Source organism: Dipodomys ordii, unplaced genomic scaffold, assembly GCF_000151885.1.
Source record: "Dipodomys ordii isolate 6190 unplaced genomic scaffold, Dord_2.0 Scaffold99, whole genome shotgun sequence".
NCBI lineage: Eukaryota > Metazoa > Chordata > Mammalia > Rodentia > Heteromyidae > Dipodomys > Dipodomys ordii.
This window is the reverse complement of record NW_012267315.1, coordinates 5,308,050-5,328,517: the sequence shown is the minus strand read 5'-3', so window position 1 is coordinate 5,328,517 and position 20,468 is coordinate 5,308,050. Positions and strand designations below refer to the sequence as shown.

Below are 20,468 nucleotides of genomic sequence, written 5' to 3'. Positions count from 1 at the left end.
GGGTTTTTTTCCTCTCTAGCTGTGTCTACAGTAGTTTCTAACACAAAATGATTATCAGAAAGAAAAAAAAAATAGTCTTAGTGATCCTTCAGTACTTTGCAGAAAGATGATTGGATTCTGGCAGCTATGTAACAAAGTAGGGAAAAATATATTGATTTCATTGGGTCCTCAGTCAGGAATTAATAGACAGGATAAATTTTAATCTCTTAGAGCTGGATACTGCACAGAAGGGGGACCCCTTGCCTTTTTTATGTTTTAAACTGCAATGTTTTCTACTTTTTAAACTAAGAGTTGAAACAGATTTGCATATATAATAGATGTTTGACTGAGATTCAGAAACTGAAAGCTTGAGAATGCATGTGTATTTGTTTTGTATACAAGAACTTTGCAGCTGAAATAATTGGATCCTTCAGAAGTGTTTGCTTTGTCTAATCATTTTTTGCTACTTAATAGTTTTCCAAGTGTCTAACATTACTAATAGGAGGAACTATTTCTCGTGAGTTCTTTTGACACAGGCTAGAAAATTACATAAAGCCTTTAACTACCACTCAGTCCTCAAAATTTCAGACTTACAGTTTACCTGTAGCTGAAAAGACTATATTTTTCCCCTTGGAAACATGAACGATGGTCCATTCTCCTTTAGCATAAGTAGTTCACATGTTTGCCCCAAAACATGTCCATCAGTTTGTCTTTTTTGCACCCTGATGCTGGCATCTTAAGTCTTCCAGGAAGTTTCAAGAGGATGTTACAATACTTTAAGAACCGCTAGCAAAAAGTACACTCTTGCCTTCAAAGAGTCTGAAACCAATCCACTACTTAAAAATCTTCATACAGCTGTTGCAGCCTCCCTTGATAATGTTTTGGGGTCGCAACCCTTTCAATGAGAAAGCTTTTCTAGCATCTAGCTTCTATTCTTTGCCTGTAGTTTTCCCATAAGTGTTCTTGTGCCACTTTCAGTAAACATAAAAATTGCTACTAACATCTAGTTTTTAAGATACAAATATGTTCTTTTTGGCCTATACTGTGCTTTGCTTAAAGAAAAATAAGGCAAAAGTCTGACAAGATTAAGCTTACTTTCCTACCTGGCATCAGTTGCCTACCACCAGAGATCAGCTGTTCTCTGAAGACAGGAGTATGCTTCCCAACCTACTACAGAGCTTTCTTTTCCCATTCAAACCACCCAGCCAGAGTGACTTCTTGTTTTGGTCATGCTGGGGTTCAGACTCAGCCCTTGAGCTTGTGGCACTACTTATTTGTGGTACCTGCTTGGAACAGGAGTCATCTCCTCCCTGTCCAGTCATTTGTAGTATTGGTGTTTTTAACCCTTTTCCAACCTTGTTTCTACACAGGCTGTCTATCCTTTAACCTCCAACCTCTTCTAATTAAAAAAAAAAAAAACAGGCCCAATTAATTTTGGTTTTCCTACTTAGATTATCTTACAAGTTCGGTTCTGATGCATCTGACCCACAATATAACTGACCCTTTTCCTCCAGCTGGTTTCATTTCTGAGGACCTACCCCAGTTACCATTGATTCCTCCAAATGAGTGTACTTCATACTCACACTTTTTAAACTTCACTTAGTTCTTAAACCATTGGAAGAAGTGTACTGGAGTCTGGGGTGGATAGGCAGGTAACGTGTCCAGCAGTCCTCAGCCTGGCCACTCCTTTATTCTCAGGTTAGAGTAGCCACATTCTAGATAAACATGTTGTTTCCTGGTGGTTTTCAGTGACTCTGATTGAAAGAGGGTCACAGAAAGTTTAAAGATGCAGTAGCAGTAAGGAGCCTGGTTGGAAGGGTTGGTCTTGGTAGAATGGGACAAGAAAGTCCCTCTAGAACTGTTGGTTAGCAGAATCTGTTTCATTGGAAGGAAAGCCTGATGACAGGACCCAAGTCTTTTAGGAAGGAAGGAAAGAGCCAAGGGTGGTATATGCCTGTAATCCTAGCACTTGGGTGGCTGAGACAGAAGGATTAAGAAATAGATTCTAGCTTGGTCTACACAGCATGTCTCCATCTTAGAATAATCAAAGAAAGGAGGTAGAGGAAGATAAGGTGGCGAAGGAGGAGGAGGAGCAGAAGAAAGAGGAAGACAGGTACGAGCCAGAATAGAAAGCATGAGATCCATGGAAGGGTTCATCTTTTCCAGAGTGTTGTTCAGAGACATTTTACAATTTTCCAGGAGTCTTAGTCTTAGCCACATGGCTAATTTTCTCCCTTGCTAGATTCCAAGCAGCTATCTTATGTTAGGCAAGAATGTTTAATTCCCACCAATCTGAAATTACCTCAAGACCACTAACTTGATATTTCTTAAGAAAATCTTCTGAGAGCCAGTGGTCAGAATTGTTCTTATTATGAAAATCAGGAGAGCTTTTTCCTGGATCAGATAACTTAAGAAAATCCATGAGAGGAATTGTGAACCTCAGTCCAGCTGCCTGCCTAGAGCCAGGAGGCTCAGCTGATCGAGTAGCTGCTCCCTTTTTTATGCTTTTTTACCTTCTATCTTTGAATGTAAAAATACCATGTGGTCATTAAGACCTGAACTTTTAGCCTACAAAATGAAATTTTTTCTGGCTGATTTTTTATAATACACCTTTTCAGCTAGGTATGGTGGCTCATGCCTACTTGGGCAGCTGAGATTAGAAAGAGTTCAAGGTCTACTCAATCAAAAAGTGTTCAAGACCTCCATATCAATCAATCAGAAGTTGGTCTTGGGACTGGGAATATGGCTTATTGGTAGAGTGCCTGCCTAGCATGCATGAAGCCCTGGGTTCAATTCATCAGTACCACAGAAAGAGAAAAAGGTCAAAAGTGGACTGTGTCTCAAGTGGTAGAGTGCTAGCCTTGAGCACAACAAGGCTCAGGATCAGAGCCCTGGCCCTGAGTTCAAGCCCCAAGATTGGCAAAAAAAAAAAAAAAGCAAATAGGAGGATCTGGTACTGGCAAAAAGCATGGTTTTCAGGACTGGAGATACCACTCAAGGTATAAACCATTTACCTAGTAAGTGCCAGAACTCAAGTTCTGAATTCAACTCTAAGTATCTCAACGGGGGAGAGGAGAAAAACTTTTCACCACTTTTACCCTGCTTCTTTGCCACTAGAATCAGACACTTTGCTTTTATGAATACGTTCTTCTTCCCCCAAATCATCTTATAACACTTCTGAAAAATGTGGATGTAGGATTAATTGGAAAATGTTGCAGGACATTTGGGGAGCCATCCCTTTACCAGGAAGCACTTTTTGTCCCAGCCAAGTCCTTACATTGTGTACCTTGTAGATACAGACACAGACCATACAAACAGTACTGTACATGGTATTTTCTAAATTCAATTACATTTCTTAAAATAGTAGTTCCATTACACTAAGCTATTTTACAATCTAGTAATGTTAAAAAGTATTGCAGTGGAGCTTATTATCTCTAGAATTAAAAGAGCTCCCCCCCCATCTGTACATATTTTAATTATATAGCATTTAATATTGTCAAGTATCATACTCATTAAAATATTATCTTTAGTTATACAAAGGAGTTTCAATGTAACATGTCAAGTTATGAATACAGTGCATCTTGATTGATGTCACCCCTTCAATCATTATCCCCCAAGATGCTCAAGTTACTCCTTTTTAACCTGATTGATTCTCAAAAAAGGCAAGATAAGTTATATTTTATTGTTCTGTGCAATGATAGTCTTAATCCAGTAATAAGGGACTCACGGTTAAGATCTTAAAGCTAGCTAAAGCAGAAATTCAACCAGTTTCTCATGTTGACTGCAGGACTCCCTTTGTGGCCATGTTGAAAATGTGAAAAGGGATACTGTTTTGTTTTGTCTATGCCAAAATTTGAATTCTCCATCCTCCATTTTATTTAGGTATCCTCAAGACTTACGGAAATGGGAAAGTTGTGTCATTTGAGTCCTTTACATAATTTGTTTACTTCCACAGAATAGCTTTCAACAGACATTGTTAGAAGCCCTTCAGGGCCAAGAGAGTCCTGTGGCTATGAGCCAGGTTTGGGCTGCTGCTGGTATCACTGGGCATCTGGGATTTAATCTCTGCAGGCACACTCCTCCCTTTCTTTCCCATTGGGTTAGATTTTATCAGCTGTGGAATACAGAATTTACCATGTTGCTATTGTGCTTCCTGATTCTCTCAATATTCACCTGTTCCTCTCCCAGAGAGCAGCACTGTAGTGTGGGAGCTGGAGGGCAAGAGCAAGAAGTGCTCTTGAGTGACCTGACCAACTATCAGTTTTCTGCTTATTCCTATAATGGCCTTTGCATGGCCTGGAAAGGAAAGAAACCATTGATTTGGAAACTTTTTGAACAATGAATTTAAATTTCCTATCTCAGATAAACTGTTACAGTTCATCTTTATTAAAACCTACTAGGTTCATTTACTTATATTTTATATTTGCAGAATTTCTAAAAAGATAACAGTTCAAAAATAATTTTCACTCATTTAAGAAATGTTAACTTCAGCCAGGCACTGCTGAAGTGGCTCATGCCTGTAATCCTGGCTACTCAGGAGGCTGAGATCTGAGAATTGCGGTCCAAAGCCAGCCTGGGCAGGAAAAGCCGTGAAACTTTTTTTTTTTTTGTCAGTCTATGGGGCTTGAACTCTGGGCTTGGGCGCTGTCCCTGCACTCTTCAGCTCAACGCGAGCGCTCTACCTCTTGAACCACAGCACCACTTCTGGTTTTCTAGTGGTTTATTGGAGATAAGAGTCTCATGGACTTTCCTGCCCGGACTGGCTTTGAACCGAGATCCTCAGATCTCAGCATCCTGAGTAGCTAGGGTTACAGGCATGAGCCACTGGCACCTGGCTTGCTGTGACAAAAAGTGTTAACTTTCTCTGAATAGTAGAAAATTCAATATTTCTATTTTTGTTGTTGTTAATCCATAGAAACAAAGACCTACCAGTTGCTGAAGAAATCTACCCTCCTGGATAATACAAATCAAATTGAAGAGAAATTTCAAAAGGACTATGCTTCAGCACTACAATTTTCAAGTAAGTAAGAGCAGATTCATTACTTGACCCCAGTATCTGGGGACAGGGCATCAGCCATTGTTATATTCAGGGAAGGTGGTCATTCTTTGAAGGTTTCTAGAGTTTATTTTGCCACAAGTTGTCATTAGGTTAAAATGAGTGAGTGCTTGTTCATCCTTAACAAGCAGGCATTTGGAAGAGCCCTTCCTTCTGGGTATTTGGGGCCCAGCATGGCATAGCCCCGAGAGACCCCTAGATTTTGCTTGCCATATCACAAGACTTGTCATTAACCACTACAAGAGATGCCTCAGATTTCTTGTCTAACCTACATTAAGTAGGCAGAGCTGTGTCCAAACTGACCTCCTTCAACTGGAATGTTGGGAGAGTTCAAGTTTTTACAATGAAAAAATTGTAAGTCCCAGCAAAACTAAATTGTAAATTTTAAATGTAGTTTCTTTAAGGTTTTTGTTTTATTTATAATTTTGTTTTCTTACTTGTTTTCTTTGTTGTACATTTATTATTTTCATTGGCTTTCCTTTTATTACTTCTTCTTTTAGTATATTGATTACTTCAACACTACACAAGTAGATAATTAATATAGAAGAAAATACACATCACTGCATTTATTTTTTTATATAACCATAATACTATAATATTTCTTCTCTGAGTTGGACAATGATTTCTTAATATCATATAATTTCTGGATTATATTTAGATTTTCTAATAGTCTCAAATACATTATTTCTCAAAGAAGAAGTTTGTCAAGGGACATAGGTATGGTGCATCAGAGCTACCTGACTTTGGAGAACAAATTCCTAGATAAATTTCTATACAGCTGCTATAGTCTTTTGCTATAAAATTCACTTATTTGAGTTGTTTTGAGGATGAAGTAAGTTATTGCAGTCCTAGAACAGGGCCTGGGAGTGAAATGCTCTCAGGGAGGGCCCATCCTGTGGTGGTTATCATACAAATATAGTCATCATAGTTTGGTGAGGTATGAGCAGGGCCTCTGTCCTAAAGGCAGTCATCACTTTGGAAAGTTGGAATACTAGCCGAGTCTTAAGCATCCTCTCCCATAAGTCTTTCCCCTTCATCAGTGAATAAGAACCCAACGGATGCAGTTTTTTTTTTCCTCCTATCATTAATGTATGACTATATAGTTTTTCATTCATTTAAAAGGGAGAGTCAGAGCATCCCCCTCTGACCATAATGAGTGTTGAGGAAATAAATGACAAAGACAAGGTATAGCACAGAGGATGGCTTCACTTGGATGACAACCAATCCCTCACAAGAAGTGTACTTGGAAACTATCTAGCATCTTTAGAAAGAACAAGGCAATTAACCACTCACAGGTCAGGGAAGGCAGTAGTTCCAGGTACCTCATTTTGCCAGTATTCTCAGACTCCTGGCACCAAAAGAGGCCATCTAAACAGGCACACTCTATTGCAGACTTTAGTGTAAGCTGCTACCTTCTCCCCAGGTGGCCTTGTTCACCAGGAGGGTCAGGGAAAGGAGCATTCACCACTTTCCTTTCACAGATAATCATATGCCCAAACAAAAGTCAACCTTGAAAACTAAGCTTTTTTTTTTTTCTCCAAATGAGGCATTAAAAAAAAAAGCCATTTTGAACATACAAACTTCAAATAACATAGATAGAAAAGTCAAATGCTATTAATAAGATACTACTATGACATCTTGGCTGCCTTTTTAACAAATTCTATAAAGTGATCCACTTACTAATCTAAAAGTAAAATTGAGTTCCTCTGAGGATTTTACATATTCCTTCAAATAGTATTTTGTTATTCAAAAGTGTAGTTATTGGGCTGGGAAGGTGGTTCAGTGGTAGAGCGCTTGCCTTGCCTTACATGCGTGAGGCCCTGGGTTCGATTCCTCAGCACCACATAAGCAAAAAGAAAAAAGCCGGAAGTGGTGCTGTGGCTCAAGTGGTAGAGCGCTAGCCTTAAGCTGACGAGCTGAGGGACAGCTCCCAGGCCCAGAGTTCAGGCCCCACAACCGACCCCCCCCCCCAAAAAAAGTGTAGTTATTGAAAAGACTTTCTATAGCAAGAATCTGTCTGAGGACATGCTTTCTTTTCTGCAGGATAGTGTTAAGGATGTAGCACATCAGCAGCATATCAGCAACACCTCTAAGAAAGAGGGTATTCTGTAATTATTTAAATTTTGCTTCATTCTAAAAAGAAGCTACCTAAATGCTAATAAGGTCTTCAAGGGACTTAGCTTCTGAAGCATGACATGTCACTGCTGAATTCTTGGTTCCATCTCTCGTCCTTTCAGTGGATGAAGAAATGTGCTTATTTTACATAGAGGCAGCAGATATCAACCCAGGCCAGAGAATTTATCTGTTTGGAATATTGGACTATATGGAACTGTTTAAAAATTAATTTTTGGCTGGGTGTAGTGGCACATATCCATAATCCCAGTAATTGAAAAGCTACAGCAGAGAGATCACAAGTTCAGAGCCTTACCTGAGCTGAGATCACAACTGGATCACAAGTTCAAGGCTATTATGAGGAGATTCTGTCTCAAGGGGGGAAAAAGGTAGTTTCTGAAGTCTCAGACACAGAGATATTTGTCTTGATTCACTATTATTGTTTCTGCAGTCATGTTATTAAAAGAAAAGCTCTTTTAATTAAAAAATTATGGGTTGAGCCAGGCACTGGTGTCTCATATTTGTAAACCTAACCATTCAGGAGGCTGGGGTCTGAGGATTGCAGTTCAAAGCCAACTGGGCAGGAAAGTCCATGAGACTTATCTCCAATTAACCACAGAAATGCCAGAAATGGAGCTGTGGCTCAAGTGATAGTGCCATCATCCTTGAACACAAAAGCTAAAGGACAGCACCCATACCTTGAGTTCAAGCCCTAGCACTAGCACCAAAAATTAAGGATTTAATATCAACTAATACAATTTCTGTTTCTCTAATTTACAGAGACTCAGTTTAGATTTTCCAACTTTACAATGGTACAAAAATGATACCATTTACTATTTACAGTAGTGAATATTATTTAGCCATGAAAATATTATTTAGCCATGAAAAGATGATATTCTATTATTTGCATCAAGTTCAATGGAACTAGAAGACATAATATTACATGAAATAAACAGACTCATAAAGATACATTCCTCTTGTTCTTACTCATGTCTGGGTGTTAAAAAATAGTTGATCAGAACATACAAAAGTGCCTTCTAGAGGCTAGGAATCAGGGATAAATGGGAAATTAGATAATGAGAAGTTAGTTAATAGGTGTGATAGGAGTAATAAGTTTCACTGTTCTACAGAACAGTAGAGAAACTATAGCTCACCAGGATCTATTATACATTTTATTAAATAGAAGAGAGGTACTCAAAAGCTTCAAAGAAAATGTTAATTACCTTAATTTCATCATTATATATGTCTAGAAATATTGCATTGTATCCTCTAATATGTAGAATTAATTATATTACAAGTTTCAGTGTTTAACAAAATAGACCTGTTAACTACCCTGGTTTTGACATTACATACTGTATACATATATCAACTTATAGCAGTATACACCTTAAATTTGTAGAGTGAAAATAAGTTTTAAAAGCATTCAATAAAACCCATACTTTGAATTTTGATCTTTTCCTAGGCTAGCAATATGAGGGGAGATATTTTCTCAATGCTGGGCAGTGGCAGTGAGCTTCAGACTCCAGTCAGCCATGCCATCATGAGAGTAGACTCCAGTAATGGACAGTGCAGTCTGTTGGTTGCAGTGTTGTTCAGTACATCAGGCACTTTTGACTGATGATATTTTTTTAACTTACCATGAGTCTACTGGACATTGTAAGTTGAGAAAGATTTATACTTCCTTTATTTAAGTTATTGTGGGACATAAATTATGCAAAAACCTTTAAATAAATTATCTCATTCTTTTCTCTAGTTTTTATTGTGTTAAACTTTTCTGTGTGTGGTATTGGGGTTTGAACTCAGGGTCTCTTGCTTGCCAGCTAGTGATCTGGCCAGTTGAGCTATGCCTCCAGCCTGCTTTTTTCTGCTTATTTTGGAGATGGAATCTACTGAACTTTTCTGCCTGGGCTGCCTTGGAACTGAGATTCACTACAGTCCTCCATATCTCAGCCTCCAGAACAGCTAGGATTACAAGTGTGAGCCACTAGCCTTGGACTTGTATTAAACTTTTAAATCATTTATTTTAAATTTTGTTTTTTCCAGGAGTATATTTCAAAGCTATAAATTTACATCTAGTTACTGATTTAGCTGTATCCCACAAGTTTTGTTTTTACAATTCTTTCAAATTGTTCATACCTAAATATATTATAATTTTTGTTAAGAATTTTCCTTCAATTTGCAGTATCCTTATAAGCATGTTGACTTCTAATTTATTAGAATTTTGCATAAACAACATAATTTGAGTGCTGTAAATTTTAAAAATATATTAAGCATATTAATAATTCATTTTCATTTATTCATAGGTGAAATGATACTTTACAGTTTGTGTAGTCAAGCATCCCTAGACTCAATTTCCTCATTCCATACTGAAATGAAACTGTGCTTTGAAAGACTCCAAATTTTCTAGTTTTATAATCACACAAAATACTTCTGATGGTTTCTATTGGGCTGTATATTATCTTCCCACCTCTGCTCTCTGATCCTGGAGACGACTTCCTTAAAGTCCAAAAAGAACTAGGAAGCCAACTGGGAAGGTGAAGGGAAACTTCATAAGAGTCACAGGTAGTAGTGGAGATATGTGCTCTCAACTTAAGATCTCTCCCCTCCCTTCCCCCACCCCCCCCCGCCCAGACTTCACTATTAGAGAAGCAGTGTGCATGTTTCGTGTATTTTCTGAGTAGATATTTTAGGTCTGTGCATTTAGACCTGTCCCATATACCTGGAACCTTAGTTTTCATATTCTAGAGTTCTTGGCCTTTTAAACATATTGCAGACATATTGTGGAGAATTGCTTTGCAGCAGAGGTGATGTGTAGGCAAACTGGATACAGGTTAGAAACGTTGCATAACTGCCATGTATGCTCTATCTGGTATCTAGGCTGACTGCCACTTATGAACACTCAAGGCTGAAACTAGTCAGAAAGCAAAGATCAGGGAATCTCCCATGAGGTAGAAACAGTGGAGTCAGTCCATTCCCCCAAGCCTGACGGAAAGAGATATTGTGACTCCTCTTCCTTGCCCTTTTCAGGCTGAAATGGTAGTCTTGCTGGTTTTCAGTGGAGATTCATTCTCCTCTGTGGGGTAGAAAATAGAGGACTTGGCAAAGGAGTGCAGCGGTGGTGGGGTGAGTGACTGTCATCCAGGAGTGTCAGTATTTCTGACACTTGGTTCCCAGGATCCATTATCTTGGTGAGCCATTGCTGCCCGTGGGTCATACAGTGCAAGTTGTCTTGTACCATGTGCCACATTAAAGATCCATGTGCATGTGTGTGCATCTTGGTCATTTAAAATAGAGTTTGTCGGGTGAGTTTATTTTCTACTTCATGTTGTTTCTGTTGAAGTACCACAAGGAAATCCCACCATTTCCTGTTAGTATTCTGTCAGTATTTCATCCCTCGCCTCCAGCTCCCATGACTTCTGTGGCGTCTTCCTCTGTTGGCTTTTGTTTTACCAAAGTTCCTGAGAGGCCACTTTTTGTCTATTTGTTTCATGGCTGCCTGGCAGCTAAGACTCACTCTCCCTGTTTGTGCTTATCACAGGTTTGAACATTGGCAGCAGCACATTCAAGACAAAGACAACTCACAACATTGCTTCAGAAGCTAGTTTTTCATCTAGTGAAGGAAGTCCTTTGTCAAGGTAAAGTCCTGAAAGCCTTTCAGAATAGCAGCAACAAGATGAGAAATGTCAGTCCACAATGAATTAAACTCTGGCGCTGCATTATTTTGTTGTGTTACTTGATGAAGGGTTATGATTTGGGTTTTTGTTTATCTAAAAAGCAGTTGAAACTTTAGTCTACCTTTGAAAATATTTGCACCAGAGCCAAGTATTGTATTGCAGCTGTTGTTTCCTTGGTTTAAGACTCAATTGACACCTCAGTGAACCACAAATTAGCGTCTACAGCTGCTCGCAGTAGGGCTGCTTAGAGACACACAATGGAGGTTGTCAGTAAAAGGGCAGAGAGAAAACATCAGGCCTTGCCTTAAAAGAAATAAAGTGCTATATTTCTTTCTGAGATGTCTGATAGATAAACTAGCAATTGTGGATATAGTATTTGTATTCTTGTTTTTTCTAAGTATTTAGGCTAGCTTTCTCTTTTCTGATACTTTCTTGTTTTGTTTCCTGAAAGAACAATTTTTTCTTTTCACATTTCTTAAACCATAGCACTTGCAGGTTTTTTAAGCATTGATAACTGATTTGGGTGCTGAATTTGTTAACAACATACAATACTAATCATGCAGTGGCTTCAAGCTACCAAGAAAGAATTTAAGAGATGAAATGGAAACAATCATCTGATGAAATACCTACCATTTTACTTTGGGCTAACTACCATTTAAAACAGCACAGTAAGTTCTCTTGGTGATAGTGTTGCTCATTAAAATGATATCCATTAGATGATTATATTACACCTAAATTTACTACTTGACCTTGATCAAATTTTAAAACAGGACAAATTTTAAAAATGTTCTGTAACATTAAATGATCTCATTCAGAAATATTACACTGAAATGAAATGAAAATGGGAGGAGGGACACTTTCATTTATGTTTTATAAAAGCATCACAATTTTTTTAGGACCTAGAACATTTAAATGAGATTCATTTTACAAAATTCTTACTTTTAGAAATGATGAGTATCCAAAATCAATATTTAATTATCAGAAATTATTATATTTAATACCTGGCTTTCCATCCATATTGTTGGAGAAATTGGGTGATAACTGGATTCAGAAGTGTTTTAAGTATCACATTGTCATGATAATATGATAAATTCAAGTTTTTGGTTTTCTAAAAGAATTTTAATTTAAAGGCCAGTCATTTCTACAGATAGTTTTCAGGGTTTAATGTTATCATTCGGCTTAAAAAAGGATTTCTAAAGGGATTTATTATGTAATATTTATCTCATTATTAGAGATATTAACAAAACAAGTTCATCTTTTTCAGGGAGCTTCTTTTTAAAAACAACTTTTATATATACACTCTTTGAATGTTTAGATATATTGAGAAAAGAGATTGGATTTTGTAGAGCATTTTCTCAGTTTGGTGATTTCATATCTTGTTCATATTTGACTAAACTGACATTGAACTTTTTTCTACAAATTAAGACAGAGGCCTTTTGCCTTTTGTTACTATAGTTGTTTCTACATGAAATTAATTTCCTAATAAATCATAAGTAATCTCATCACCCACTTTAAGAAAACAAAAGCAAAAGCACAAAAGGTCTTCCAGAAACCCTTGATAATAATCCAGTAGCGAAAGGTCTGGCATCAAGTGCATGGTTGGCGTGCTGTTGGCCACAGCTTGCTTCTTGTACTGGGTTTGGTATTGTTAATACCCTGGTTTTGCTGTTTGTGGCTGGCTTTGCTGAAATTTCTTAGAGGCTTACATTTAAGGATCCCACTTACTGCAGTCACTCCTTGTGCTTTATTGCTTTTACAAGTGGTCTCGAAACCCAGTACTTGAGAATAAACATAACAGTGCAGCGCTGCTGTAGCACTTTTAAAAATTCTTCTTTGCTCTATTTTGTCAGTGAGCTGATGAGCAACCTCAAAAAAAAAAAAAAGACCCCACTGGACTAAAAAAAAAAAAATGGCTTTCTCTGATGTCCTAGAGACAATAATTATGATGTGCTAGTTAAACCCAAACTACAGCTGAGGGATTTTACTTTAAAGCAGCGGCTTGGGCGCAAAAATGCATTTATAGCTCTTTGTCTGCACCTCATTATGTGTGGGCCTGATTCATTAAGTAATTGGTTTGCAGTTGTTTACATGAGTATTAAGGCCTTCTTTTCAGTCGCCTTTGAGAGATACATTGTGCAAATGTTGCCTGTGATGAATGCAGAATGAGGGCCAGAGGGTCCGTCCTATTGGCTAAACAGTGCACTCTGTTGAAAAGCCAGAGAAAGGGATTGGGTGCTGCTTTGCATAGCAATGACTTTCTTAATAAGCGTTACAGATTAATACACACAAGCTATAAAAGATGCAAAGAGATACTCTTAGCACATTTATACATGCTCATTTTATTATGGTGGTGGTAGTGGGGTCCAGGGGCTTTCATATTCCAGTTTTTCCGAGCAGCAGCTTCCGTGTATGAGCCGTAATAGAATCCGATGTTTATTGTATTACAAATCACGGGCAAGTAGGCAGATCGGCAACAGTTTATTATTAAAGATTCTTTCAGTGTAAATCTTTTTCTACCATTGTATTTGCTTCAGCAAAATCATTTTGTGGTTGAGTGGGGATGAAAGGCATAATGCATGAAGGAGTGAGTTCTAATAGGAAGCTGTTCTCTGAGTAAAGACCACTTGTTCCCTTTTGTTCAGGGGTGCATGCCAGAGCTTCCTCTTCTCTGCAAACATTGTCTTGCTTTACCTTCCTCAGGAAGCAGTTTTAACTCTCCTGGATCCATTTATCCAGTGGAGACTATATTTTAACAGCCTGCCTTGTAACTTTAGCTTACTGGTTCCTGCCTTGTAACTTCAGCATTGGATTGAGATAATGGTTATGCCAAAGAAAAGAATGGGTTCTTGCCTGATGGAAAAGAAGCAGTAGTTACTCAGCCACCACACCCTGGCAAGGCCTCGTGGGTGGCATTCAATGCCAGCCCTGCAACCATGGGAGCCACCAGCCGAGGGCGCCAGCCTGCAATTGATGTTCTGATGGGGGTTGTAATAGCCTCTCTTGCCTATCTTGTGCTGTTTTCCCTAGGATAATATGAAGATCAGGAGAACCCTATTGTCCACTGAAATAAAAATGTTTTTCCTGGAAGTTCAATAGATTTTCTTAGAAAAGCGTACATCCCTCTCTTTGGCTTAGCAAATTTTCATTTGCTATAAGTTCTCCAGAGAAATACTTCACTGTGTGTGTGTGTGTGTGTGTGTGTGTGTGTGTGTGTGTGTGTGTGTGTTTCCTTCATAGAGCACTTTTGCATAAGAACAATCAATTACTTAAAGGGGAGAAGTTAACAAGTTGACCTAGGCAGCTAAAAATGGCATCTGCTGTAGGACCCAAAGTTAACCATCAGGGGGCGCTCAGACTTTATCAAATTAAAACAGCCTCAAACTTTGGTGGGCCTTTTAAAACTTAGACGCTATTTTACAGAGATTTGTTAGCATGATCATGTTTTTCTTTCTGCATTGTTTTTTACCTTATATTTTTCAGGAAAATATGTACTTTAAGATCTCAGTTGAAAATGCTGTGTGAGATACTTTAAGGCAAATTCAGAAAGCAATCAAAATCATTAAGATATTTAGAATTTACAGTCTAAAGATTACAGCTGAAATGTGTTGCTAGTCTGCTTCTTCCATATACCTTTAAATCACAGTCAAGTGGCATTTATTTTTGTTACTTATTTATTTGCTTTTGACAATTCTGAGGTTTGGACTCAGGGCTAGGAACTATCACTTAAGTTATGCCTTCCACCATTTTTTGTTTCAGTTATTGTTCAGAAAAGATCTTGCTTTTTTTACCCTGGTCTAGTCTTAGACTGCCATGCTCCTACTTATGCCTCTAGTGCAGGTGTGACTGCAGGCACAAACCCTCAAATCTAGCTTGTTGTTTAGATGAGCTCTCTAGCTTCTTGCCCTAGCTGGCCTCCAACCATAATCTTCTCAACATTTGTCTCCTGAATAGCTGGAATTGGACACATGCACTACCAAACATGGCCTTATTCCTGTCCATTTACTGGAATGATCTACTCTACTCTTTCATTCAACCTTCTAAACGTTTCTTGAGCAGGGGATGTAGCCTTGTGGCCTCATGGCTGTTCATATTACCATCTATCAAGGGTAAAGAAGCCTTTTACAGTTGTCTTCTCCTTCCAGCCCTTGTGTGAGCTCCTCTTTGGAGTGGCAATTGCAAAACAGTTGAATTTTCTGAGAGAATAAGCATCAATACATAGTTCCACTATTCACTCAAGCATTTTTACCTGGAAAAATCATTTGTGTAAAGGCCTTAGTTCTGTTTGATATCACATACCTGAGCTGTAAGGAGTAATGCATTCTATACAGTTGTATGCATGAGCGAAGTTGCAGGGGGTGTGCACATGTGTGCACATTTTCAAAGGGAAATCTCATGGTCAACTTGGATTAGTCCTCTCTACCCAGGCATTCTGCATTTGCAATGTCAGGAAGCAGATACTTTCAGGGAGCCTTCTTGGAATCCTTTCTTGACTATGGTCCTGTCTACTGATCGATAAGTTATTTGATTCGTGATCCTGACCTTGATGAGGATGTGTACTCTTGGTACCTGTCAGGGACCTGGAATGTCACCCCCTACTTCTGCCATCAGTTCTCAGCAAACCTCACAGTTGCCCTTTTTTTACCTATATCACAGCTATCGTTTGGGTGTGTGTGTCCTCTCTGGTGAATGAGCATGTTGAGGATAGAGATTGATTCTTGTTCACTGCTGCCATCTGAAGCCCAGGGCCTGAATCCTTTTGTTGTAATTTGTATTCCTTAAGAATGACTACGTGAATGAATGAACTCAGTATAGGCACTGGATGAAGGCCTGGCTGAGGCAGTTTTCCTTCTTTGGAGGCCCGTCACATCTTGATTGCTCCTACCTGTCAGCCCTAAAAGGAACAAATGTATATTCATTAATCCTGTCTCCTTTCGGTCTATCCCAAACTTTATTTTTCCTTGGCCCCTTGCTTGAGGATTCTTCCCCAGACCAAGCAGAGCTCTCGTTCATCTCAGGGTGCTGGCAGGGCAGCACCTCTGCATACTGAAGTCTGCCTGACACAGGCTCTCAACTTACAGGGCTCTGGAAGAAGGGCATTGCTAACCCCATTTTACAGACAAGAATATGGATGTTCAAGGAGGTAGGGACCTTATCCAGAGCCCAGAGTAAGCAGAGTTCAGCCTTAGAAGCTAAGCCTTCTGTCCCAGAACCAATATATCCTAACTCACATAGTCAACCATTCACTGGAGCAGGGACCCAGAAATCCAAAGGTTCCTCTTGATGTTTTACTGCTTCTCATATGGTGCCTAGAGGCAGATGTTTGCAACTGGAATATCTGAGAATGTTTTGTTCTCTTCTACTACTGGCTGGCTTAGTGTGGCTTGAGACAGGTAACTCAGCCTACCCACACAGTGAAGCTCTATGAATATCCTCTTCTAATTCCATAGGGGACTTTGTAGCCTTTCTCACTTTTTTCCTACTTACTGGCTTTACAAAGCAAAACTTATAACTTGGAGTAACCCTTACGTCTAGTTTTGTGTTTGACTGTGTAGAGTATGTCTAGTATGAATTCTTGAATTACAGTATCACACTGCATTTTTACAGAGACTAAAAGAATTGTTCCTTGGGTATAAGGGTGGAGTAGAAATCACTTGAGAGCATCTTTCCCCTTTCTGAGTGGTGAACTATGGTGCATATAGCTCTGACACATGTTTCTTGTTAGGAAAAACTACCAAAAAGACAATTCACATTTCATGATATGTTGACTGACTCCCTGTGTCTTAAATGTATTATACAATGTATTGTCTGATCACAAGATGAACAGAAAAAAAAATAATTGCAAGGGCCTTGGGGAGACATAGCCTATCTACAATGCCCTGTGCATAGCCAGAGGGACCCTGGCAGGTCCAGTGGTTCACCTCCAGTGGAACCCAACCTGACTGCTGGCTCATTTGCTTCTGATAAGTTGGAAGATTACAAACTATCACTTGCATAGATGGTTTTCACAATCACATGTGCAGCATTAGGCAAGTTTTGTTTTCTTCTTTTCTAGAGCTGCTATCTCTTTTCAGATGGTTATAGAGATCTTCTACTCTTCACAGAGAAATGGTCTCAGGCACTACTTGATTACTACCAGTACCAGGCACTAAGTTGCAAGAGGGATCCTGGGCCTAGAAAATGGTACCTCGGTGGAAGTTTGTTTTACTCCCTCCCCGAAAAAAAGTAAATTATGGCACTTTGAGAGAAGCAGCAGTTAACTAGCTGCGGGTTAACCAGACTCAGCCTACTAGAAAGGGAAAGATGATTGTGCAGGGTTTCCTGCTTCAAGAGAAACAAGGTATGACACAAGTAATCCTAATGTCTCCTTTGACCCCCTCTCATCCTTCAATATGAGCCTTGGAGGGTTTAAGAATTATAAAACATGTTAATGATGTTCCCAGAGAGGGTTTTTAATTCACTAAAATCATAGAAACTCTTGAAAAGGCAACTGAGAAATCCCACTCCACAGAGCCAGATTTCTTGTCCTGTTGTCTCTAGCAGAGGGTCAGTAGGGACTAGGTACCAGAGACACTAGGGTGTGTATGTTTGATTCATAGAAAGCTAAATGTCTATGTCCATGACATTTGTCATTTTCTAGCACATTTGTTGTTACCTCCTTGGTTAAACTGCTTGTATTGCTGCCTCAACTGAATAAGCATTTTAACTTACAGCATCTCCTTGCATTTTAACATCTTGAATTCATTACTTCAGTATTTCACTTTCACTTGCCTAAGAGCACTAAAGCTTTATACACAGTATTTTCCAGAGGACTACTGAATGGAAGTTGTCCTTTGCCTCCAGACCATGTGATCATCCTCTAGCCCGAGTCCACGGCACTCAGGGCATACATATCCAGGACAGAGAGGACCTGGAAGAGCCTGGCAAGGGTATACGCAGAGGACCCATGTGATGCTGTTGCAGTAGCAGTGCTCCACAGAGGCCTCAGCAAATAACTCTTGTGTAACTCCTGTGTTTATTGTCTTGGTGCTTTCAGTATGTGGGAAGGATAGTTTCTGACCTGCTAAGGAATAACAGTGCTTCTTCCTGACAGTTCTTGGTAATACAACTCTTAGTCTGATTGTCACCTTTCTTTTCACCTTTTTTTAAAAATTTTACAGGCATGAAAATGAAAAGAAGTTAATGACCAATTTAAAGTCAAATGGTAAGAGAAATAATCAGACATAAATTTTTATTTTACATTTTAGCCAAAAGTGTTATTTATGACAGCTATTAGCGTCCTCTGTCCTCGTGTAAAGACTGTGAAGTATCTGCTTCACTAGGTCAGTGTAAAGAGAGTGCTCCACAGTTCCTCTGAGAGTCCTTAGCAGAATTGATACCAGGTGTCCACTGCCAGCACACACCTGTGAACACACCTTTTCTCTCTGTCGGAGGTCACTCTCCCATGGTTGCTAAGAGCACCTCCCAAAGAAATGATAGTGTATCCAGGTCCTACCTTAAGCCTGCCGGAACAGCCGAGGTAACCCTGTTTCTGTGTTAACTCTGATTGTAAATCTCCCTCCTGTAATGAGGAGTGGGACACAACAGAAGGGAAATGTAGTATTCTGCATGGATTGTTCTGTGACAGTGCAGAGGACACATAGCAAAGGGTGTAAATTTGTGCAGTACTGTCATGTATTCCTGCTATGCCAATGTATTCCTGGTATTCCTGTTAGGTCTTTTGCAGGATGGTGTCTCAACCAGTCCTACTGTGCTGTTGTAAAAACTTTAATCAGTGTGGAAATGTTAAGTAGCTGTTTTTTTTTCCTCTTCTAGCCTTCTGGGGGGAGTCTGATGACAGCAACTCAGAAATTGAAGCTGCGTTACGTCCTAAAAACCACAATACATCCATCGATGACTTTGATGACTTTTATGACACATGAGCTATAACATCTGCTGAAAATAAAGTCTTCAAACAAACCAAAACCTAAGTTTTTGTATTTGATGTCCAACATAAATACATCCTTTAAATTTTTTTTTCACTATTTAAGGAAAGAACTTGAGGTATGGCTCAACTGATAGAGTACCAGCCTTGAGTGAAAAAGCTAAGGGAGAGTGCCCAGGCCCTAAGATCAAGCCCCAGTGTCAACACAAAAAAGAACAAACTATTGATACACTACACATACAACATTAGTAAATCTTGAAAACATAAAGCTGAATGGTTCATTTGTGTGAATTGTTTTGGGTAAGCTGAGCTTCGTAGTATGTGCCTGTAATTCCAACACTTGGGAAGCTCAGCTGGAGAATGGTAAATTTGAGCCAGCCTGAGCTACATAGCAATATACCACCTATGAGAGAAGGGATAAGGAGGGGGGAAAGAGGGAGGAGAGAGAGAGAGAGAGAGAGAGAATAAATTGATAGAAAGACTCAAGAAATTGATATAAAGATGAGAAAGAGAAAGAGATGCCAGGTTAGGGAAATCCATAGAAAAAGATCAGTAGTTATTATTAGGCAGAGTTGAGAAATAGACTAGCAACAATTGACTTATACATTTAAACAGACAAGTTGTATGGTATATGAGTTATAAATGATTCAAGAGTTAATTATCAGTAACTCTCGGTATGGCCCTTCCTATATTAAGGGTCACAAGTCAATTTCAGAAGTTATCTATGAGTCAGGCTCTAGTGTAATCCTAGTAATCCTAGTCACTCGAGGCTGAAACCTGGAGGACAGCAGTTCAAAGCCAGTCCAGGCAGAAAAGTCTGCAAGACTCCTTGTCTAATTAACCAGAAAAATCTGGCTAGGTGTGGTTCAAGTGGTAGAGTTCTAGCCGTGAACAAGAAAGCTGAGTGAGAGTATGAGGCAAAGTTCAAACCCTAATACAGAAGCACCCTCTTTCCCCAAAAGGCTGTGTATTCAGCACAGCTAGGGAGGGAGGCTGGGAGCATAGTTGCTTACATGACTACTCTGACTTCCTCTAATTTCTCTGCTTCTCTGAAATTGTAATGATTTTTAAATAGCTTTATACAAGTTGGGTGCCAAAGGCTCATAGGTGTAAACCTAGCTTCTCAGGAGGCTGAGAGCTGGAGGACCACAGTTTGAGGCAGCCTTGGCAGAAAAGTTTGATTCCCTCTCCAAAATAACCAAGGAGAAAACAGTTTGAAGGCATGACTCAGGTAGTAGAGTACAAGCCTACTGTGCATGAATCCCTCCCTGCACACACAAAGCATTACACTTACCCTTTTTGGTTTTTCTCTTGCTTTTCACACATCCTGTCTCAAAAACTTGGAGACTTAGAGTTGCATTGGATTTCCTCCTTTACTCTTAATCTCGTGTGTGTGTGTGTGTGTGTGTGTGCGCGCGCGTGCCAATACTGGGGCTTGAACTCAGAACCTAGGCTCTGTCCCTTAGCTTTTTTGCTTAAGGCTGGCATTCTACCACTTGAGACTATGGCTCCACTTCCAGGTTTTTGGTGGTTAATTGGAGACCAGTGTCTCATAGAACTTTCCTGCCCAGGGTGGCTTTGAACCACAAATCTCAGATCTCAGCCTCTTAAGCAGCTAGGATTACAGGCATGAACCACTGGCTGCCCATATTCCTTTATTTTTTAAACAAAAGGTAGTTTTGTTTTATAGTTTTACTCACTAGTAATAAGAACAATGATCCTCCCA

The 20,468-nt window shown here is 39.3% G+C and overlaps 1 protein-coding gene across 2 annotated transcripts in view; it reads left to right on the top strand.

Annotated features, from left to right (window-relative positions):
• The window catches only part of Kiz (kizuna centrosomal protein), an 89,247-nt gene extending 70,470 nt beyond the window's left edge, over nt 1-18,777 (top strand). For both annotated transcript variants that reach the window (XM_013027102.1, XM_013027103.1), the window contains 4 exons: nt 4,895-4,999; nt 10,686-10,782; nt 17,979-18,022; nt 18,634-18,777. In XM_013027102.1, coding sequence (XP_012882556.1) covers nt 4,895-4,999; nt 10,686-10,782; nt 17,979-18,022; nt 18,634-18,740 — 353 coding nt within the window. In that variant the 3' untranslated portion in view covers nt 18,741-18,777. The remainder of the gene's footprint in view (nt 1-4,894; nt 5,000-10,685; nt 10,783-17,978; nt 18,023-18,633) is intronic.
• Nucleotides 18,778-20,468: the final 1,691 nt, after the last annotated feature.